This window comes from Zonotrichia albicollis, chromosome 1 (assembly GCF_047830755.1).
Source record: "Zonotrichia albicollis isolate bZonAlb1 chromosome 1, bZonAlb1.hap1, whole genome shotgun sequence".
Taxonomy (NCBI): domain Eukaryota; kingdom Metazoa; phylum Chordata; class Aves; order Passeriformes; family Passerellidae; genus Zonotrichia; species Zonotrichia albicollis.
The window spans coordinates 42765719-42787372 of NC_133819.1; the positions used below are offsets into that span (position 1 = coordinate 42765719).

The following is a 21654-nucleotide window of genomic DNA, read 5'->3' on the forward strand; positions in this document are numbered from 1 at the left end:
GTTCTTCTGGTGAAGAAAACAGCAAAGTGCCAGCACCCCTCCCACCAGCAAGTTTTTTCTCCTATTCTACTCCAGGGGTTGTATCCCTGATGCAAGGGCAGGGGTTGTGGAAGAAGGAGAAAATTAGATGTGAGAGGCAGTAGGCAAAGTCCTCCATCTGTGGGAACAAGTGCTAAGAACATAGTCATTAAAAGGCAACAATGTAGAAGTGCAGGAAGAAAAGAAAAACATCTTTGAGAGATAAAGGATTTACTCTTTCTTGTTTCTCCTTAAGATGTGCCCACAGATGGGAGAGGAGCATTGATATTCTTGCCCGAGCATCTCCAGAGATAGAGAGCTTGCTGCTCTCTTCCCCTCTTGGTTTTGCATTGTATCATCATCATCATCATCAAATCATAGAATGGTTTGGGTTGGACAAGACCTAAAAGATCCTCTAGTTCCAATCCCCTGCCATAAGCAGGGACACCTTCCTCTACACCAGGTTGCTCCAAGCCCCATCCAACCTGGCATTGAACAATCCCAGGGATGGGGCATCCACAACTTCTCTAAGCAACCTATTCCAGTCCCTCACCACCCTGGTAAAGAATTCCTTACTAATCTCTAATCTAAACCTAACTCATACCAACCTAACTCTAACCCAAATCCCCCCTTGTTCTGTCACTACATGCCCTTGGTATAAAGTTTCTCTCCATCTTTCTTGTCAACTCTCTTCAGGTACTGGAAGACCACAATAAGGTCACCCCAGACTATTCTCATCTCCAGGCTGAACAATCCCAATTCTTTTAACATTTTCTCATACAAGAGGTGCTTCATTCCTCTAATGATCTTACTGGTCCTTCTCTGGACTTTCCCCAACAAGTGAGGAAGGGAGGAAAATACTCCCAACCCCCTAAGCCCAGTCAAGTTCTGTGCAACTGAGCTGGACCAGGTCTTGTCACTGGTTCAAAGATCTGCTTACACAGAGGAGCAGAGCAATGGCAAGCCACAGTGTGAGCTCAAACTGCTGTCATCCCACCAATGCAATGCTCAGAGTCAACCTCTTTTTCTGACACACAGGGATTTTTCTGGTTTAGCTTATGTCATGCTAAAATGAGTCTAAAACAAATGAAAAAACAGTGCTGCCTTTATTCCACAACAAAAGCATCCACACAGGCCACCAGCCCAGTGGAAGGACTGAACTGGATTTACCAGTAATTGTTACTTTCTGCCCAGAATCACTCAGTGGAGATCTGTACTGTTTTTTGTGAGATCTGTGCAGAACTAGAAGGAACAGTACAACCAGGGCCTCTTTGGACATCAATGCCACATGCTCCTGCAACTGTTCCAGCACTGCTCTTACAAACAGGGAAATACTACTGCCTTTCTCCATCCGAACATCTCATAGTTGCCCTCAGAGTTCAAGAAGCCCAGTGATGTTGCTTCTGGGAAAGGGTGTGGCCATGAGACACATTCCTGCACATGGCTGGAGCCATGTGATGTCTTCTGCAGGCTGAAGGCTTGCAGCACAGAAATGGTTACAGACATGGCAGAACAAAAGCAGAAGTATCAACTTTGTGTGAAATACACTGCAGGGTTCAACTGTAAAGACATAGGGTTAATACAGAACTGGAAAACACTACCTGGAACTGGCTTTATTTGATAATTTTTCTGTGCTGGAAGATAATAAAAGGAGAAATAAACAAGAGTGCCCTCAACCTACAGAAGGTAAAAGGATGGGAATAAAGTGAATGAACATTAACCTATAAATAATACTAAGTATTAAAGATAATTTTAAAAGCCCAAAACCATAAGCACATTGTAAAAATAGCAAAGCTGCCAAAAGACAGCAAGATACAGCCTTTTCATCTGCTGGTCTGAATTTGATAGTCATAAACTTCATGGGAAAAAAGGCTCAAGTACTTGACAGACTTGAGAGAAAACCTGTTTGGTATTTGGTGAGAAACAAGTCTCTCCCAGAAGCAGATGGCAATGTGAACTGTTCCTCTGGAAGGAGCAATCACTTCTGTGGTGGGAGAAGATAATGCACCCTGAGACAAGAGGACACAGAAACATCACACTGACAAATCCTCTTGACACAGCAAACCAAGAGATTTCATTATCAAGAGATTGAGAAAATCTCCTGTAACCATTTGTGTCATATCAGTAGAGAGCTGCAATCATTCAGTAGAGTGTTACAATGAGGGTGGTTAAACACTAGGTCCTAGGAAAAAAAGACAGGTTTGGAATGTACTTCCACAAAGATGATCAGGATCAACCTCTTTTTCTGACACACATCTTGTTGTTCCCACTTTTAAGTTGTTCCCACTGTACATTCATATACAAGCTAAAAGCACTGCGTGCCAGGTACAGTCTCTGCAGCACAGCACAGCATTTTTCCTTTGAAACAAGATGTATTTGGAAAGATTTATTAACCAGCTGCTGAAGTCACACATGCAAGTACCTGTAGACCTCAGATGGCACTGACCACATGGTGACATCTCAGAATCACACTGAGTGTGCAGCAGCCAGGGAGAGCTCAGGGCTGCCCCAGGATGGGCCCAAAACTCACATTGGCATCAAGCAGAACCAAAAAAAAAGGCAGGTGGATACATGCACAGACCCAGCCATTTTAATGGTTCCTCTCCTGAATGACTGCACTATTTGTGGAAACTTGTGAGAACAGAATTGCAAAATGAATGATGAATATTCCTCCTGGTTGTCAGTGGGGCCAAGCCACAAGTGCCTTGGGTTAGTGGCTATTTTGTCAAGCAGGGAAGGGAAAGAGGCTGAGTTTCTGCAGGACAGCACGGTTCCCATATTGTAGGGAATGAACAAGTACAGCAACATCATGACACCTTGTAAAATCATTTGCATTCATTTGCATGAACATGAAATCTCTGTAGACCCCCAGACCTTGCACACTGTATTAAGAAGCTACCACCAGCTGTAACCATCTCACAGCAAAAGCTATCATTTTGATGAAATACTAATTGCAGAGCACATCCTACTAGGGCTCCTCAGAGAGGAGTGGAAAGCTGTGGGGAGGACTGCACACACAGCTCATTTGCATCAGTTGTCCTTATTATTCCTCCAGGTTCTCTTTTCTTTCTTCAAAATCAATTATAGCTCATGCTGTGACAACCATGGGCTGTAAAGGGAGTGATGGGGAGGCACATTGAGTGACTGGAAGACATTTCAGGAGGTTAACTTACCCTACTGCATCTCATTTTTTTCCCCTAATTCCTTATTTTTCCAAATTTCCTTTTTCTCCCCCTTATAACACAGGATATGCTCAGGAATATATTGCACCTAGGCAAAAGACCTGATGGCAACAAATTCCTGCTTTCTTTGCATAAATAACCCTGTTGATCTCCTCCACAGACAATGCACAAATAGCTGTGGCTGTCGAGAGCTTTCGCCCATGTTTGGGAAGGTCCCGGGCGGGAGGCGTGCTCCTGACTGCTTACTCTGCGCAGGTTTTGTAGCGACATGCAAGGGGAAACAATGCCTCCAAACTGTTTGGGGCTTCACACAGGTTAACACAGGTCTATGTCAGCTGCTCTGGAGAGCACCTAGAACTGACTTATCTCAAAAAAAAGTCCCCAGGATTTAATTTCACACGCTCCTCTCTCAGAGAGTTAGTTTTCACCTGAAAAGGTCACGAAGCAGCAGAAGTGTGAAATTTGGTAGCGCCACCAAAGCCTGTCAGGTTTGTTCTCAAATTCCTACAGGAAAGGTCCTCCTCGCTGTTTTTGCTCTTGTAAACTTGGTTTCCAAGCAAGGTCTGCACATAGTGCCCAAGTATTTCCCTATGCACATACAGCCATTTAGTCGTGATTTGGACATACATCAGCAGAAAGACTTGCAAAGCTTTCACTCCAGAGCAAATTCACTTCCCTCCCATGCTGCCTTGCCAGCTGGGAAGAAATGGATTTCAGAAGTGCAAACTGAGTGAATCCATTTCAGAAAAATAATCACCATAGATCTAAGGTTTACCTAGGTTCAAATAGCACCTGAGTTAGCGTTATGCTGTGTCTAGACACTATGCATACCAAAACCACGCTCCTGGAAATGTTGGCTCATGTTTCTTGGTAAGAGAATAGGCTTGGCATTCAGTACAGACTGCAGAAAATGGAAACCCCAAAAGATTTTAATTTGAAAAGGGCTTTTTGAAGGATTGAATACTTGGAATTGCAAGTGGCAGTATTTCACCCTGATTATCTTTCCATAAATTTCGGGGTAATTTTTCTAGCTCCCTTTGCTAACAGAGGTTTTCCGGTGTACAAACACAGCCATGATATCAGGGGCTCCATCTCCTCATTTGTCAATCATCTAACTTAGCTCATAACATTGAAGTCTTGATTTGAACATCATGGAAAAGAACAAAAGCTTTAGGAGAAAAGCTTCACCGTGTTCAAAATCTACATGCTTTTTGAATGAAAAAATCATCACAATTGTTGTTGAAACTCTTGAGTGTTGATAAAAAGAATGGCTTTTTTTGAGCATAATGTCAAAGTTATTGAAACTTAAAAAGTGTTATGAAAGGCTGGTTGGGGTTTTTTTAGAAAGTCATTTTGAGATTAAAGAGTAGCAATTGTTACATGCTTCACTGCAACTCCTATGTAAGTTTTTTCTGTTTAGAAAGAAATGTCCACCTCAGCTCACAAGAGACAGCTCATATAAAGCCCAAACATGTAGTGCAGCAGGCACCCAGGCTGGAAAACCTGCTCACCAGCAGGCTCAGTCCCTTGGGCTTTACAGTCCCCTCTGGAAGCTTCCCTCATGGCACCCTGCTGTCTCATGGCCGTCCTCTTGACTCTTTCCTTGAGATCAGCAGAAATTTAGACATCTTTAAAATCCCTTGCTTTCTGGTTCAAATTAGGCAACAGCCCAGAAGCTGATGGAAGATGAGAGAGACACTTCTCATGGAGTTTGTGTGTCCTTAGGGAAAAGGGACTAAAAGCATATACCAGAAGCAGGTTTTCAAAAGACAGGCTCAGCTACCAGTTGTTTTAAGGAGTGGGAGTGAGGGAGTTTTGCTATATATTCCTACGACCTGTGTAATCCCTCTCACTTTACAATACTTGGTTCCTACATAAGAAAAATAATCCCTAAAAATAGAAAGGTACTAGTCAGGAAGGATCAGAATAACTTTTATCACTTTATGTGCTTCATGATGAATCTGTCTTTCCCAATGCCTGTGTTGGGAAAACAAAAGCAGGGACTGGATTGGAGTACTGAACACATCATTGAAGGAAGGAGCTGCTTTACCTCTATATTCCAAGATGGGGATATGCCCAGAAAGGCCGGGCACTGTGCTGCCAGGATCCTGTGCTAAATCCTGCAGCAGCTGCCTCTGCTCAGGAAGCCAACTTGCTCTGAGGGCTACTTTACCTGCATTAATGAGTGGTATCTCACCATTCATGGTTACACTATTGCTAATTACAGCCTTCCATGGCTATATACATATCTATATACTGCTTCAGCAGCCAGCAGTAAGGACTCCTCCTGTCCCATTCCAGCATTGCTTTTGTCAGGGAAGGAGAGGAGATGTCTCCGTGCATGGGTGTGCAGCTCTGCTGGTGTGCCTGCCCACACACCAGCACCTTCTCGCCTTTTACCTTTGCACATTCCCATCTTACTGTGCTCTGAGTGCTTGCAGCTGGAAAAAGCTGCTCTGCTTTGCTTCTCATGAAATGTATTTACAAATCATCACTGTTTATCTCAGAGTTGGCCAGGATGCTCTTTTTGGTTCCAGGGGCTGCAGGCCCTGCTCGCTGACAGCCTATTCCTCCCCACAGAGGATGGAAGGGGCTGAGATGCTGGAACAGGCAGGGTTTCCAGGCGTTAGTGAGCGCTGTGCCACCTGATCGGCGCTTTCTCTGAGCTGCTCCTTTCAACCTGAGGTGGATGTTTCCTTCTAAGCAGAAAAATCTTACATAGGGATTATAATCCCTATGAAAGCACGTCGCAATTTAGCGATACTCTTTTGTATCGAAATGACGTTCCTCTAAAAGAGAGCCAACCAGCTTTTTGTAACACTTTTTAAATTACTGGAACCTTCTATATTCTACACAAAAAAATCAAACAAACAAGCAAAAAAAAAAAACCGGAAAAAAAAGCCAAAACCACACACACACCAAAAAAAAAAAAAAGTGAAAGTTTTCTCTTAGAACTTGGGTTCTTTTCCATGCTGCTCAAACCAAGACTTCAGTGTTACAAACTAAGCCAGATGAACGAGGAGACTGAACCCCCGAGCTCCGGGCTTGTGCCCCTCAGCCCCGCTGCCCTGAGAGCCGCGGGGGCTCCGGCCCAGCGCCGCTCCCGGCTCCGGGCTGGATGGACGGACGGATGGATGGACGGATGGAGGGGCGGAGCGCTCCTGCCGCGTCACGGCCCCGCTGGGAGCCCGCCTGAGGCCTTGCCCGGGCTCTGCTGCCGCCGCTCTGCGTCACGGCCCCGCTCCGCGCCGGCTCCCGGGCGGCGGCGGAAGCGGCGGGGAAGGCGAGGCGGGAGGGCGGCGCTAAAGCAGCGGCGGGGCCGTGCCGTGCCGTGCTGTACTGGGCCGGGCTGATGGAGCCGGGCGGCGAGAGTGGCTGCTGGTTCCTGTACTACGCGTACGGCAGCAACCTGCTGCGGGAGCGGCTGCTGCTGCGCAACCCCTCGGCCGCGCTCTGCGCCCTGGCGCGCCTGCAGGTGCGTGAGGGGGCGGCTGGCGGGGCCGCGGGGGGGCTGAGGGAGCCCGACATTCCTGCAGGGAGCCCCAGAGTCCCCGAGGAGCCGCACGTCCCCGCGGCTGCCTGCGGTCCGGAGCTGCAGCCCGTCCGTCCCTCCCACGGGGGTGGCCCCAGCACGGATCAGGCGGCGGGTCCTCGTCGAGATGATGGTGCCGGGTTGTGTACCGTGAGAGGACAAGGAGCGATGGACGTAAACTGAAACGGAAGTTTCACCTCAGCGTGAGGAGTGACTTCTTTATGTCGAGGGAGGCAGAGCGCTGAACAGGCTGCCCAGGGAGGTTCTGGAGTCTCCCTCTCTGGAGACATTCCAAAGCCTCCTGCGGGCGTTCCTGTGTCACCTGCTCGAGGTGGCAGGGCTAGGACAGATGAGCTCGGGAGGTCCCTTCCAACCCTGGCTATCCTCTGCTTCTTGACCCAGGGCCTGCTGCAGAAGGAGTGTTTGTGGTAGTCCCAAACATTCGGAGGTTATCTGGCAGGACTTAACCTTCCAGGCTGGCAGCCGTGACCCATGGCCCCTGTGTAAAGCACTCCGGACTTTGAAATGTAAAGCAGCAGGAAGCAATTCTTTACTGTGAGGGTGGTGAGGCATAGGAGCAGGTTGCCCAGAGAAGATGTGGATGCCCCATCCCAGGTAATGTTCAGTGCCAGGCTGGATGGGGCTTTGAGCAAACCAGTCTAGTGGGACATGTCCCTGGTACAGGCGAGGAGCTCTGCCTGCGTTCTGTGATGGGAGATGGGAGCTTTCAGCCTGCTCTGCACATCTGCAGCTGACACCTTCATACACCCTACAGGGCAGTTCTCTCCCTGCCAGGGTTATTAAATACCATTCTATCAGCTTGACTTTAGTGTAGGCTTGGAAACACCAGCTTGTGGTCATTAAAGCTGTTGATGTACAGATCTGTGCAACTAGAAGGATGCTTGGAGGAGCAGAGCATCAATTGACACCACTTAAAGATGACTTGAAGGTTCTCCTGGAGTAACTGGCTGGAAATTATCTATGTTAGAGTGTATGAAGAAGTTCAGAAAACTTGTCAATAATAAACTCCCCATAGTCAGATACTTGGTGTGTCTTGGTACTATCAACCTGGCAGCTGAGACCTGCTCCTGTAAAGTGTGAGGAACTTACAGTTACCCCTCCACTGAACATGCTGAGATCCCCTCCTGCTGAACCTTGCAGGATCAGACCCTGAAGGCAGGGAGAAAGGCACGAGTAGTGTGTGCTTGTCTTGGAATAAAAGCAGGCTTCTTCAGGTCGATTTCCTGGTTAGTCAGTAAGCACCTCTTGCCCCACTGCAGGCTGGCTGCCTTCTCTAGCTGGCCTGTGACCGATTGCTATGTTCCCTGCTGACACCACGTGGCTTCACTCCTTTGCTTCCAGCTGGAAAATCACTGATGCTGGGGAGTGAGGTCTGCAGGAAGGTTGGAGCTGATTTTCTATTAATTGCTTTGTGATAGTGCCACTTGGGCTTAAAAAAAGGAGAAACAGCCTGTAAACAGAGTGCTTTGGATCTTAAACTAAGGTAAAAACTTGAGTTAAACTTTAGCTAAACTTCCCTCTAATTTTACTGTTCAAAGCTTTGTTAATCTTCAGCCAGAAGCTGTTAAGAATGGGATGTGCAACAAGCACAGAAAGGGTATTACACTGGTATTAAGAAGGACCAAAGACCAATTTCTTGACCCGAAAAAGTATCTATCTACTGTGTTTTTTCCCTCTTCCCAGCAGTGCCTGATGCAGCTGCACACATGGTGTAACTTAGAGTTTCCTGCTCCCAGAACCAGAGTGAACTGTGCTGTTTCTGTGGGATCTCTGTTGCTGTTTTTGGGTGGTGCCTGATGATTTTATGCAGCTCCTTGCAGCTATTCAGTGCAGGTCAGGTCCAAGAAAATATAACTGGAGGAATAAAGTAAAAATTGGTGGGGGGGTTCCCCCTTTTCTTGTTTTTTTCTTCTTTTTTTTTTTTTTAATGAGACTGTAATGAGAGTAGTTGATTCTATCCAGGATTTCCTTGGGGCTGTCCTGCAATTACTTGTCCTCATCTGTAGCTTCAGTCTGTGTCTCAAGTAGACTTTTGTGCAAGTAACTTGGTGCATCTAAGAAAACCATTTTCTAGTGAAATTGGTTAAATAGGGGACATTTTATGGGGCAGGAAAATGACTCTGTTGATGGAGTAAACTCTGGCTTTTCCAGGCTGCTGTCACTTATGCACACACACACAAATTGATAGGTGCTCTGTGTGTATGCCTCCAAGGGCTTTTTCTTTTTTTTTTTTTTTTGCAACCTTTTTCCTATATCTATTAGGATATTACAAGAGAGTGATGTGTCTCAGAGGGAATATTCATGTGTACATGTGTATGTTTCAAATCAAAATCATAGGTTCAACAGGGTGGTTGTAAGAAATACACAAAGCTGTGGGGCTGCATAGGTTTGGGGTTTATTTTTGCTGTTGTTAAGCAGGTAGTCTTCCTTAAAGCTTGGTTTGGATTGTGGGGGGAGGGAGTGTTTCCCTTCTGTACTGCTAGGGAAGGGTCCACAAATTGATTAGTAAGTAGGAGAGGATACTGAGTGTATTGAATCAGGTGAGAAATTACATTGATACCATTCAATAACCCATTATTCTCTTTTTCATATATACTGATATTGCATGTAAGAAAAAATGATATTTGTTTCCTAAAATAATGCTTCTACTTAAAAAAAACTGAATAAGCTCACTCATTGAGACATATGCCGTGACTTAAAAATACCCAAGAATGTTCCAGATCGGTGATGAGATGGAAAAAAAATCATTGTAAAATACAAGGGATGGTGTTCTATAATTGGGCAATCTTATTAGTGCATGAGAACAGGACCCAAAGCTTACCATCTTGTAGACTTCTTTACCTTTACTATTTTCCTGGATCCTGCCATAGTAGCATTTAAGTCTTGTCACAAAAAACCTGCAAAGGATTTGGCACGAGGTAGGTGGCACCTGTCTGTTCTTCCTCCCGTGTCTCCAACTGTATGTGTACTACTGTCCTTTGGCTGCCCCTTTCATGTCAAGAATAGCCAACAGCCCTAACTTCCAGGGGAAATTGATTCTTTGCATTGCTCTGATTTGCAGGATTTTAAGCTCGAGTTTGGCCATCATCAAGGCAGGACAAGTTCTGTCTGGCATGGAGGTACAGCTACCATTGCTCAGAGCCCCGGAGATGAAGTGTGGGGAATAGTGTGGAAAATGAACACTTGCAATCTGAGTTCGCTGGATAAGTAGGTGACTTAACTTTTGCTGTCTTCTGCTGCTTTAGAGGGTGATTGAAAATTAGCTAATTTTTCGTGAAGAGCTGTGTGGTAACTGTGCGTTGGAATCAAGAAGATGCTTTTGATTTTAATATGTGAATTCTATTTCACAGTATGTGTATTTACTTCTGACACTTCTGTGATTAAAATAGCTTTGTTTTCAAGCTAAAGCTACTTTTAGGGGTATTTTAACAATCTGTGGACCTTGATTCGAAGTCAGCAGGTCATGCTTCTTTTATTTTTTTAACTGTCTTCCCAATTTTCTGTCTCTTTTAAGATTCTAAATTCTGTATTTGTCCTATGGTGTTTTTCCCATTGCTTTAGGGAGAATTCCCTTTGAGACTGACATCAGTGTCTGTTTACATCTGTAGACTCCAGTTGTAGCAGTAAAGGAAGGGATAAGGACAAGACTGCAGAAGAGAGATCTTTAATTCAGGCAAAGGGACCTTTTGAGGAAGTTATCTACATCTCTTCTCTTCCAAGGATGTAAACTGTTGTGAGCTTGAGGAACATCCCAGCAGAGAGCTGGGGTGTTATAGTTTCCCCTGTTGAATCGGTGAGCCTGCCTACACCTTTACAATGGGTGGTGTAGAATGTTCTAGCTGTGCCTGGTCATTCAGAGACCTTCAAGGAGCCCTGAGCAAGTTGCTCCCAGGCTGAAGTCTAAAAGACCACCTGGTTAAACAAAGCAAGGAATAGCATGACTTCTTGCAGGGTCTAAGACAGGGCATAGAATGTAATCTCCAGAAGTTTGCCTGCTGCCACGTGCTTGTTGCAGCTTTTGAGATGTGCCTGCACAGCACGGTGCTTCTGGTACACATGGATTGTTTGTTCAGACCAGTTCATCACTGACAATTCCAGCAGAAATCTGGGCTCATGAAAACAAGGGAGCAGAGCATAATAAACCCAATGAAAGCACTACCTCAATACTGTTCTCCTGCCCCTGGTAGTGCTGCCATTCCAGTGTATAAATATGTCCTTAAAATCTGGCAGTGAAACTTGGTTCCAGTGTGCTTTTTGTTGCCTATGGTGAAGCTGAAATACAAGGGAAACTTTTTGCCCAAGTTCTGTTAGCACCTTATGGTAATGGCCACTCTTGAGCACTCTTGTCCTGGCTGGGAGTGTTAGCCCTCAAGCAAGAGGGCATGGGCATCCAGTTGGCATGCTTGTGCTTGGACAGCTTCACATGTCCCCTCTTCATTATCTCCTGAGTTCCTCTGCTCTTGCTTACAGTAGCACTTAAACATCCTGACCCCTTCTGCTGACCTTTACTTAAAACTCCTGATTGGCCATGCTTTCCTGAAGCATAAACTTCCTAAGTATGATGATCCTGTCTGACAGCATCTGCTTTTGTGTTTCCCCTCCATGGGGACAGTATTTTGTACTCTGACTTCCATAAGTGTTTACACACTGTTTACACTTGACATAGTGTAGGATTGCAGACCCCTGGTATTTGTTTGGCAGGGGATAAATTTCAATGCTTGCTAAGGTACTAGAGACTTGAGTGCTGTAACACCACCAAAATCTGCAGCATGGACACCACCAGCACCACAGATTACTTTTTCCCACTTGCCTCATTGATGCCATGGAGGAGAACTAGAAATGGGATGTGTTCTTGGCTTTTATAATCATAGTCAACAGTGCTCTTCTAAGAATTGCTCCTAACACACTCAAATGAGCTTGCAGGTGCTCCTGCTGAAGGTCTTGGGGTGCTTTGCCTGTGTGCAAGCTGATATATTTGTAGGTTCTCCACCAAGTTATTTCCTAAAATTACCATGTATCCAAAAAGAAAATGCTCCACCTTTTTTTTATTTTTACCCCCTCTTAATCTGGTTAAAGTAGTCTGTGTTTTGTTATTCAGAAGCAAAGGAGGGAATGTGTAATTGAGGCTGCACGTAACTAGTTAAAGCACTAACAAAACAATTTAATATATAGAAAACAAATATGGGAGGGAACCTTTTGATTAGATGGCAGAACTCTTTGGCTTTCACATTAATTTTCTTTGCTGTCTCAGCCACTCCTATGAGGTTTTTTTGTCCTCTGTACTTCACAAATCTGTAAGTTACAGACTAAATAATGACTTTGCCTCATAGAGTCCAGCAATGGATGTTACTAAACAGTTTTCTTGCTTTCACACAACCACTTGACCTATTTTTAGTCTGCTGGCCTTGAATCTGCAGTTAGCTTCCAGTCTGTACTTGCACTTAACCTAGTTACTTGCCTAGCATGGCCCACATTCTGTACGTTAAATAACTTGAAATGGTAGCAAGTCTTTGGGAAAAAGATGAGTTGTCAAATTTATATTGGACAAGCAGGGCTAAAAACCATGTTATGACTTGTAGCTAAAGTACATCTAAAGTTAATTGTGTTATACAGTCGCTTGTATTGCTCAAGTTTCTCATCTACTTCTTGTAATTTTTATTGGTGGCTAAATGCCAGTGGTTGAGGACAATAAGTAGGCTTGGTTTTGAGTCTTTGTTTTTTGAAGCATAATTTTGCTAATTAAAAAAAAAACACCAAATAGTTTTTTGTCCCGACCTAGCTCATTACTGCTCTGTATGTCTTGTGCAAGTTAAAAGGTGTCTTGCATTATTCATTGGAAAGTGCATTGCACAAGTTGTGCAAGTTTCCCCTTATTAAAAGGTAACACAATGGACAAGATAAAACTTTGCAATTGCTTCTTTATCTAAGTGGCAGCTAAGGAACATGTGTCTGGCTCATTAATTGTAATAATCTTGCTTGTGTTTCTCTTTCTGACTACCTGTCTTCCACAGTAATTAGTTTAGGAATATTCTCTTTCTGACTTCACAGGTTAATCACAAGTCATCATTTCTTACAGAGCTGAAATGATAAAAGTGAATTCTGTAAAAACATATTTTCTTATATGGAGCAAGTTTGCACAAAAAGCACTGAAGTATGTTTTGCTTCATTTGTTTTTATTTATTATTCTTTATTGTATCTTTATTATATATATATTTCTATATTAAAGCACAGACCAGTGTCCTGCCTTGAATTCTGTTGTAATAAATCCACATGTTTATTGCATGGTTGGTTGGAAATGGATTGGATAATTGACATGAAAGGAATATATGTGTTTTACAGGCAAGAGGGAGTTGAGGATGGCATTTATGTCCCAATAGAAGTCAATGTCCACACGCAAGCAGGAAAGGTACTGACCTGTCGAAGCTACCAGATGAAGGACTATGTCTCTGGTCCCCCTTCTCCACAGTATAAAAAGGTAGGTGTTGCAGCACTTTCATTTTGGAAGAGTGTACAGAAGTTTATAATGCACTACTTCTGTGCTATTTAATAAGTACTTTGATTACAGTGCATGGAAGGCATGACTACTGTAAAGGTATAGCAGTCCTTGTGCAAGGTACTGCTGGAATGATGCTCACAGGACATTGCTAGCTCTTACAGACCTATTAAATCAGCTTGGGGTTTTTGGTGTAGTTATACCTTACAGGAATCCCCTATTTAACTTGGGAATTAGCTGTGATTGGCACAAGGTTTTCTGGAGGATGTTGCTCACATATATGCAGCAATTCTCTGTTTGAAAAATTAATGTACTCCACTGAAAGGACAGAGGGAATGTTCTGTGGGGAAAATGCAGCACCTGGCTTGTAGTTTCCAGGAGGTGGATTATCCTTTCTGTCTCGGTAAGTACTTGCTGTCACGGCAGGATGCAGCTGTCACCTTTTACCAGACACATCACCAGTACATCACAGGGCTGCAGCAGCATTGCAAAGCACGGCAGGGTTCCCCCTTGATGGCTGCTGAGGCACAAGTGTTGCAACACTGTTCTGCAACACTGACTCTGCAGAGACACATGATCCAGTCACGCAGCAGGCCTGACCTGCTCAGCCTGTGAGATCTGGGCAGGCCCAGCCACGCTGGTGTGGCTGTGTGTGATGTGTACAGACATCACTGCAGCCGGCTTTTCCTACCTGAAGTGCAGAAACCAGGAGTGAGCCTCTTAAATCCCAGGTGTGCTGCCTTCTCCAGACTGAGGAACTCACTCCTCTGAGCTGACTTGCAGGAGCACAGCTAAGGCCAGCTGCTCTGGGACTGCTGAAGAGAGGGCTTGCTTAGAAAGCAGGCTTTGCTCTTCCACAAACCTCTTCCCTGCCAACCCACCTCGTGGCAAGGCAGCTCTTTAGGGCTTTTCAGGGAGCTAATACATAGTCTGCTGCTGTGTGTCAGCTCTCATTGGTATGCTGAAAGTGCAGACCTCCACTATTGGCAACTTTATCATTCCCTCCTGCTCCTGTCAGGAGCAGTTGTTATTTCTGTTCTTCTCCTGTGCCCCCAGCTTTTTCTTTGGTTTTTTTTTTTTTTTAAGTTAACCAGGCAGAAGAGCTAAAAACTTAAAAGATGACTGCATTAGCACACAGTGATTGAGCTACATCCATCTACTGTTACGTACTTTTTGTGGCAAAATTCATTCTTTCTAGACACCTCATCCTTGAAATGCATGCCATTAAATGCATGAAAGCCTATTTAGAATGTTCATTTCTATATGCAGCCTTGCTGGTGTCTCCTTCAAGCTGTGTTCCTACAACTTCCCCTTCTCCTCTCACTGTCAATCTTTCCTCTGCACCAATACTTCAGTTTATTTTATGTATGGAAGGAAAGCTGCAGTAACAAACTAAGGAATCTGTGCTTTTTGACTGAGTTAAGTGTCTGTTTCTCCTATTCCTGTACCCTGAATAGGTACTTGTTGTTGTCCTTTGGACAGCTTAGTTTTAAAAATAACCACTTTTTAAATTCTCAGCCAACTTTAGTGTCACACCTGAGTGAGAAGCAGCATATATTATTGAAGTTATCATCCTGTCTGGAAGAAAGAACTGAATAACAGCTTAATTACAGAGGCTTGTGTGCTTCAGTAACACATCAGAATCTCAGGGGTAGTTAAAAGCCTTTTCAGAGTAATTTTGTTCATGCTGTTCTGGTCTCCCAGAAGCCTTTGGCTAACCTTAGATACAAATAGCTCTATTTGAGGTAAATTCTCTGGGTAACTTAAATGGTTCCTCCTGCTCAAGTGATTGTTTGGAGGAGTCTGTCCTTTTTATTACTGAAGGCTCTTTTTTTCTATTTTAATTATAGGTTATCTGCATGGGTGCAAAACAGAATGGCTTGCCCACTGATTATCAGGAGAAATTAGAAGCTATTGAAACTAATAACTATGCAGGACCGGTGCCAATCATGGAAGAGATTGAAGCTGCTGTTAAAGCAGAGAAAATAAATTCTGCATAGAATGCCTCTGCATTTGCTTGGCCATTCACCTTAATCTAGATACTTCTCCTCACTGTGCTGATCAGCAGTTTCTTTATTTATCAAGAAAAGATGAGTTTGCTGTGCATCTACAGTAAACCATTAGACATAACTTGCAATTTGAAGACACACTGACATTGGTAACCTCTTCTTGTATGTATAGATTGACTACATGCTGAAGTACATGCTGCAAGTACATTGCAGATTTAGAAATTATCTTTCTGTAGTTGTCATGCAGTGCTGCATGTAAATTTGTGCTTCATGTCCAGTTTGCTGACCTTTTTAAAAGAAAAAGGCCATCTTCATGAGTTTTGGCACTTGTTGCCTTCTGAGGAATAAGGGCTGCAGGATCAGGTCATGTGTTTGTAAGAGTTATACCTGTACATGGCTACATTTGTTAGATGCAAAGTAAACTCAAACCTCTAAGGCTAAACCTTTCTCTCTGCTACTTCTCTTAATGGTTTAAAACCCATCCTATCTGATGCTATGGAGTTCCTGTTCCTGTTTTGTAGTTAATAAAAAAGTAGCATTTTTTAAACTCCTTCCATGTTTTATAGTGTAAGTCCAAAAGGCAGCCTGAGCCTAAAGACAATATTCAGCAAAGCATCTCATTCAAACCATCATAGCTTCCTTCCTTTCAATGTCTAGTGAAAGTCATAGATGAACTGGTTAGCTATAACCAAGGCATTTTTGAAATAATTAATTTTAGTTTGATATTTCCAAGGGGATTTTTTAATTACCTTTTTGACTGGCTTGTTTGCCTATCTAGGCCTTGGTCCAGTGAAATCAGAAAGTCTCCTTTGAGTCCTAGCACATTTATTCTGTGGGTTTTTTGTCTCTTAAACCCTAAATGAACAGACTTGGCCTCTTGGGGTTTTTTTTTCTGTTGTTGTTTTTCTCCCCACAGTTTGACAATCCAATGCATAACTGGAAGCTTTTGTAACATATATTTATTTTCATGGTACTGTGCAACCCCTGCAATTTGTCTATGGGGGATGAGGAAAAATTGACAACATGGAAGATGTCAAATCACTGAGATTTGGCTTCTCTACAGTGTATTTTTTTCTCTTGATGTACAGAGAGGTGTAAGATATAATTGATGTCACTGTGTGACTGCTTAGATAAATGATAAAATAACAGACTGCCCATGTCTTCTCTGTGTAAAATCTTTTCTATAAACTTCTGCCAGGTATTTGTAGCTGCTGTCCTGATGTAATATGCCTGTTTCCAGAGTTGGGCACGGTGACTGCTGTAAAACATGGTACTTTCCATATTAGCACTGTCTAGTTTGAATAAATAAAATTGTGATTACCAAACCTCTGACACGCCTGTTCAGTCTGCGCCCCTCAAGAATATCACAGAACCACAGATTGTTAAGGTTGGAAGGGACCTCGGGAAACATCCAGTCCAACACCCTGTCAAGGCAGGGTCACCTCGAGCAGATGACACAAGAACACGTCCAGGTGGGTTTGGAATGTCTCTGGAGAGGAAGACTCCAGAACCTCCCTGTGCAGAGTGCGTTGCTGATGGAAATAAAAACTGGTGATGTGGGAATGCAGCTGAAGCCTTTTTTAATGGATGTACGCACAGTCAGTAGGGAGCGCAAAACTATGCATGAAGCACTCTGGAGTGTCCTTGCACGGGGGGAGCTCGACCGAGGGAAATGGTCGCTGCCGGGGGACGCGGGCACCTCTCGGGGCAGGAGCGGTGGCTGCGGAGGGCAGTGCGATGCTGGTGACGGGGCAGCCTTGGGCCATTCCTGCGCGGGGAGGAGCCGCTTCCCGCCGGGGAGGAGAGTCCGTGTGTGGGGCGGGAGGGGGTGAGGGAAGCGCCCGTGGGCTCCTCCCCGGCCTCCGTCCCTCCGCCGCCGCGGTGAGTGCCGGGGAAGGGCCGGGGCGCAGGCGGGCTGCCGGGGGAGGGCTGCCGGGTCCCGCTGTCGGCTTTCCGTAGAGCAAAGTTTCTGTGGTACGGCTGAAAGCCTTGCAAGGTGGGAGGGAAAGGGCTACGCCGCTCATGAGCTGGAAACTTCGGGGCTCCGTGGTGTTTCCTCAGGAGGGTCCGTCCCGCCCGGCGGCCGGCGCTGCCTGACGGGGAGCGGGGACGGGCGGCAGCGCCCGCAGCTCCGCGGCGTGGGGACAGCGCCTCGTACCAACCACAGCAGCGCTGCCCGCCGTAAATGGTGCTCCACATGCTGGCGGGGATGTGGCGCTCCTGAGGGCTGTTGGGGAAGGGCGGCGAGGTCCCATCGCTTCCCATGCATCGCTGCCGTCCCGCCCTGGCGGCCGTGGCGGGGTGCAGCGAGCCTTTTGCTGCCCCGAGAGCCGCAGCGCAGATGCCAATGCAGGCATCTCACGGACTCACGGGCCACTCGCTTAGGCCCCGGTGCTTTGCCCACCTCTCCCGAGAGAAGCTGGAAGAGAAGGAGGCGGGAGCGGCTCGCAGGGCGGGATGGTGCCCCGTGGCCTGGCCGTAATTCCATCAGTCCCGTGATTCCATCAGCTGCAGCTTTCCGTGTAGGATTCACTGCTGGTTGAATGTGAAAATAGTAAATGATAATAGAAAAGTTTCATGTTTATAGACCACAGTAAATTGTCCTCCTCTGTGTCTTAGCAAAAAAAATTCCCCAAGATTTCTCTGGTTGGAGAAAGTTTCTTTTCTTTCTAGTAGTGGCTCATTATTTATTGATCTTTTCCCAACGGGAAGGAGTTACAAGGAAGCCTCATAAAGTCTTCCTGACAGGGGCTTCTTAATGCATCCAAACACTATATATAAAGTTATATTTCTATACAGAGGATTCTGTTAAGATATGTAGGAACAAAACTGTGAGGGATGGGAATATTTCTGTCAAAGCCTGTGCCTTTTAAAGAAAAGCTTGTCATTTTACCAGATGGAGGCAGAAATAATTTCTTCTGTGTTCTTTTATATCTGTTGCTCTTCAAATAACTAGGGATGCTTACAAAAGCTTATGATACAGTCAAAAGAGACTGAGAGAGGGGAGGGAGGAAAAACCACTGAAAGATGCTGATCTCTGGGACCCCAGAGCGATGCAAGAGCACGAGTTGTAATGGATTTACAGGAACATGATGTTAACATACGGCTCCCTGGGCATTTATTGACATGTGTAGCATCACTGATGATAGTTAGACATTGTGAAGTGGGGCGTGATGAGTATGCTTTAATTCACACAAACAGAATAATTTAAGATCTGCCCAGAGACTCTGTACAAGCTCTACCAATGCACCATTTTTGCTATAACAATAAAGGGCTATTTTTTAGTACCTTTGGGAATACATTGCATTGCTTCTCATCAAACATGCAGACTTTTTGTGTAGCACACGTGCCCATTTGCCTCTGATCTCTGCATGTTTTTTACTGTTCTTGAACTAAGTAAAATAGCTGAAGTTCTTTTAAATGTGAGAGCTGCTGTGTGGAAATAGGTGTTTTATTCACTTATTACAGTCAAAGACTGACTGCTGTTGCATGCATGACATAAGATGTGGAAAATCAATCCCTTTTCTGTCTCTCCCAATGATAGCAAAATGTTGAATTTATACTGGCCTGACAGAGTCCAGATTACCAAGCATACCAAAGTTTCCAGTTCTCTTGCTGTAATGACTCTATAGCGAGTAACTGGCACTGTAAACTAGCTTTTCTCAGGAAACAAATCTGACTTGGAGACACAAAGGGCATAGGGCTCCATTTCATGTGAAATGGAGCATTGTTTTCATACAGCCACCTCTGGAAGAATGATTATGTTTTGACTGCTATGGACAGAAGGCTGTGCTAGTGGGGACTCCCCTAGCCCTGGGCTGGCACCCAGGTTTGTGTGCTTCACTGTTGTCCTGCCACAGCTGGCTACCAGGTGCTGTGTCAGTCCCGAAGATATTCCAGCTGCTGGCTGCGGGTAACTGGGTAGTGGCAGAGGACTTTATTTCACAGGCAATTTAGAGGAACACTTCTTGTCAAGATAGCAAGACTGCAGAAGAAGTAGAATTGACTGAGTTTTCAGCTCTTCAGAAGTATTCTAGATTGGTCTCAAATTCGTTGCTTTAACAGTTGTTAACTAATTTGCTCCTTGTATTGTCTTTACTGCATCATTCTACACAGTCTCCTTTGGAGCAGCCAGCTCAATCAAGAAAAGATTCGTTTCTACTCAATTCCCTAGCTGACCCAGAAGGAGAAATGTTTTTTAGCTATTCTGTAAGATCCTTCAGCCCCTTTATCTACAGCATTTACCTTTGACAAGACCTTGTTGCAATAAACCTGCACGTTCTGTGATGCCAGGGGTCTTACAGCATTGGAAGTGGAACAGGCTTCTCAGTTTTTTTAGAAGAAGAAGCTGGGAGATCTTAGTAAAAAGAGGATGTGAGGAGGGCAGGGCCAGGGAAAGTAGAAATGAATATATGCTTGCACAATGCTGAGAGTAGAGGGAACTCAGAGGAGACACGAGATAAAGTGCCAGTGCCTTCACTGCAGCTTATTGACATGGATTGTACAAAACCTTGCTGGAAGTACTGATGCTTTTACTGTACCTCTTACTATGACAAATTTCATTTCCCTGTTTCATTTCCCTCCTTATTCCTGGCCTGATCCCCATCTTGCTTCCTCTTTTTATTCTCAGTGGCACAGGTTTTTGATGGCATTGATTGCCACACTTGCTGTTGCTTCTCATATCGCTTCAGTCCCCATCAGCATTTCATTTGGCCAAGACCCTGTCTTCCCTTTCTTCTTGGCTTTTACAGCTAGCTGGTGGGGAGGTGTTCTGCTCTTGGGTTCTTTTTAATTCCTTCTAGTCTGTTTCCTGCCTTCTTCACCTGATGGACTTTGCTGCCCTCAAAATGGCTAACTGCATTTCCTCTCCAACATCACTGGCAGCCTCTTCAGTAAGTAATTGTGTTTTTTAAATTTTTCTTCTTAGGAACGAGAAGTACATTCAGTTCCCAGATAGGAAGCTTTTCCCCATGAGTCTTTCTCCTGTTGTCTCCCATTCTAGACTCCTGCTTCATTCAGGTTTCAAATGTCTTATCAGTCTCCATTCCTCCTTAGGTGCTCTGCTGTTTCAGCTACTCTGTCAAGCTTGCACGTCTTTCCCTTTTTCTTGCTCATTTCTGCAAATAGATGTGTTCACAAGCTGTTGCTGTTAGAGCAGACGATCTGTTTTGTCCATAACTTTGTAAGAGCCTTAAGGTGTCTCTCAGAAAAATGATTTTACTCACTTCTTCCAGAAGTGGAAGGCAGTACCCTGAGGTGTCTCACATTAATGTGTATTCTCAGTCTTTTCTAACAGCATCCCCATGACTGATGCAACTGCAGTCACACAAATTACACTGGAATTGAATCCAGCATCTGGAGGGCCCAAGATAAGGCAAGGAACACTGTATGCACTCTAGTAAGGAAGTGCTTTCAATGCCTATTTATAGGCTGCATAAGCATTTACCTTTAAACATACCAGATGTGTAACCTAGCATTGTGAAACTGACAGATCCTTCTACAAGAGAGTTAGCAACCTTGTGTTCCCTCACTGAAAAAATCATATTGAAGCACTGTGGAAGCTGGGACTCTGCAGAAAGAGAGATGATGGGCTTGCAGATAAGCTGGAGACCTCATGTTGTTACACACTGGCCTCATGTTTTTAAAAACACTGCCAAAAGAACACCAACAACACAAAGAAAGCCCTACAGAAACAGAATCATATATATCAAGTTTCTTCATACAGCTGATACACTTTGCTATGAATACATGTAGCAGGAAGTCTTTCTGTTCCAGCACCATTTAGTGTTCTGCTCTTCATCTGGTGTGGATTTTCTTAGTCTGTGAATGGTGGAAATTGCCATTTTTTTCTGACTTAAAAGGACTGATGAAAAGTACTAAGTACTCCAGTACTGGATGGGGGGTTTGCACTAAATTTAGTATTTTCATTGAAGATATCACTGAGTACATCATCATGCACAGAATTCATATTGCCAGTCCTGCCAATCCCTGCTTGGCATTTTTGTTCTTTCTCCTTTTCTCCCTGATGTTTAGCCTCGCTTTATATTTCTTTCTACTTGGTCTCTTGTTTCTCCATTCTCCTGCAGATCACCCTGTGTGAAAGGGAACGTGCTCTGTCCTGCAGCATTTGTATGCACACCCCTTCCAATAGCAGCCATGGTTTGTACTGAAATGGATGTAGTCAGATGCAGGGCAGACATCTTTGAGACCTTCTGGTCGTTCCATATTTTTCATGTTCTGTCCTGCTGCTGTATTTCTTCTTTCCTTTCTTGTGCTTTTTGTAGATGGAACTGAAATAGTGAAAAAAATACCTCAATTTGCTTTGTACACTTGACATCATGTTGGTTCGCTCTTATGGTTTTATGAATATTTGTCTCAGTTCTTCTTACAAATTAGGAA

The 21654-nt window shown here is 44.5% G+C and overlaps 2 protein-coding genes across 13 annotated transcripts in view; both read left to right on the forward strand.

Moving 5' to 3' along the window:
- The first annotated feature begins 6373 nt into the window (after positions 1-6373).
- GGCT (gamma-glutamylcyclotransferase) lies at positions 6374-16587 on the forward strand. Its single transcript, XM_005480987.4, has 4 exons — positions 6374-6675; positions 9815-9960; positions 13093-13228; positions 15097-16587. Exons 1-4 carry the CDS (start codon positions 6553-6555, stop codon positions 15244-15246), a joined length of 555 nt encoding a protein of 184 aa, XP_005481044.1. The 5' UTR covers positions 6374-6552; the 3' UTR covers positions 15247-16587.
- A 408-nt stretch (positions 16588-16995) lies between these two features.
- NOD1 (nucleotide binding oligomerization domain containing 1) overlaps positions 16996-21654 on the forward strand; it is a 28385-nt gene continuing 23726 nt past the window's right edge. For 8 of the 12 annotated variants that reach the window (XR_012580011.1, XR_012580014.1, XR_012580017.1 and 5 more), the window contains exon 1: positions 16997-17136. The gene's annotated coding sequence lies outside the window, so the exon portion shown is untranslated. The other 4 variants (XR_012580018.1, XM_074539375.1, XM_074539378.1 and 1 more) reach the window with 4 other exon arrangements.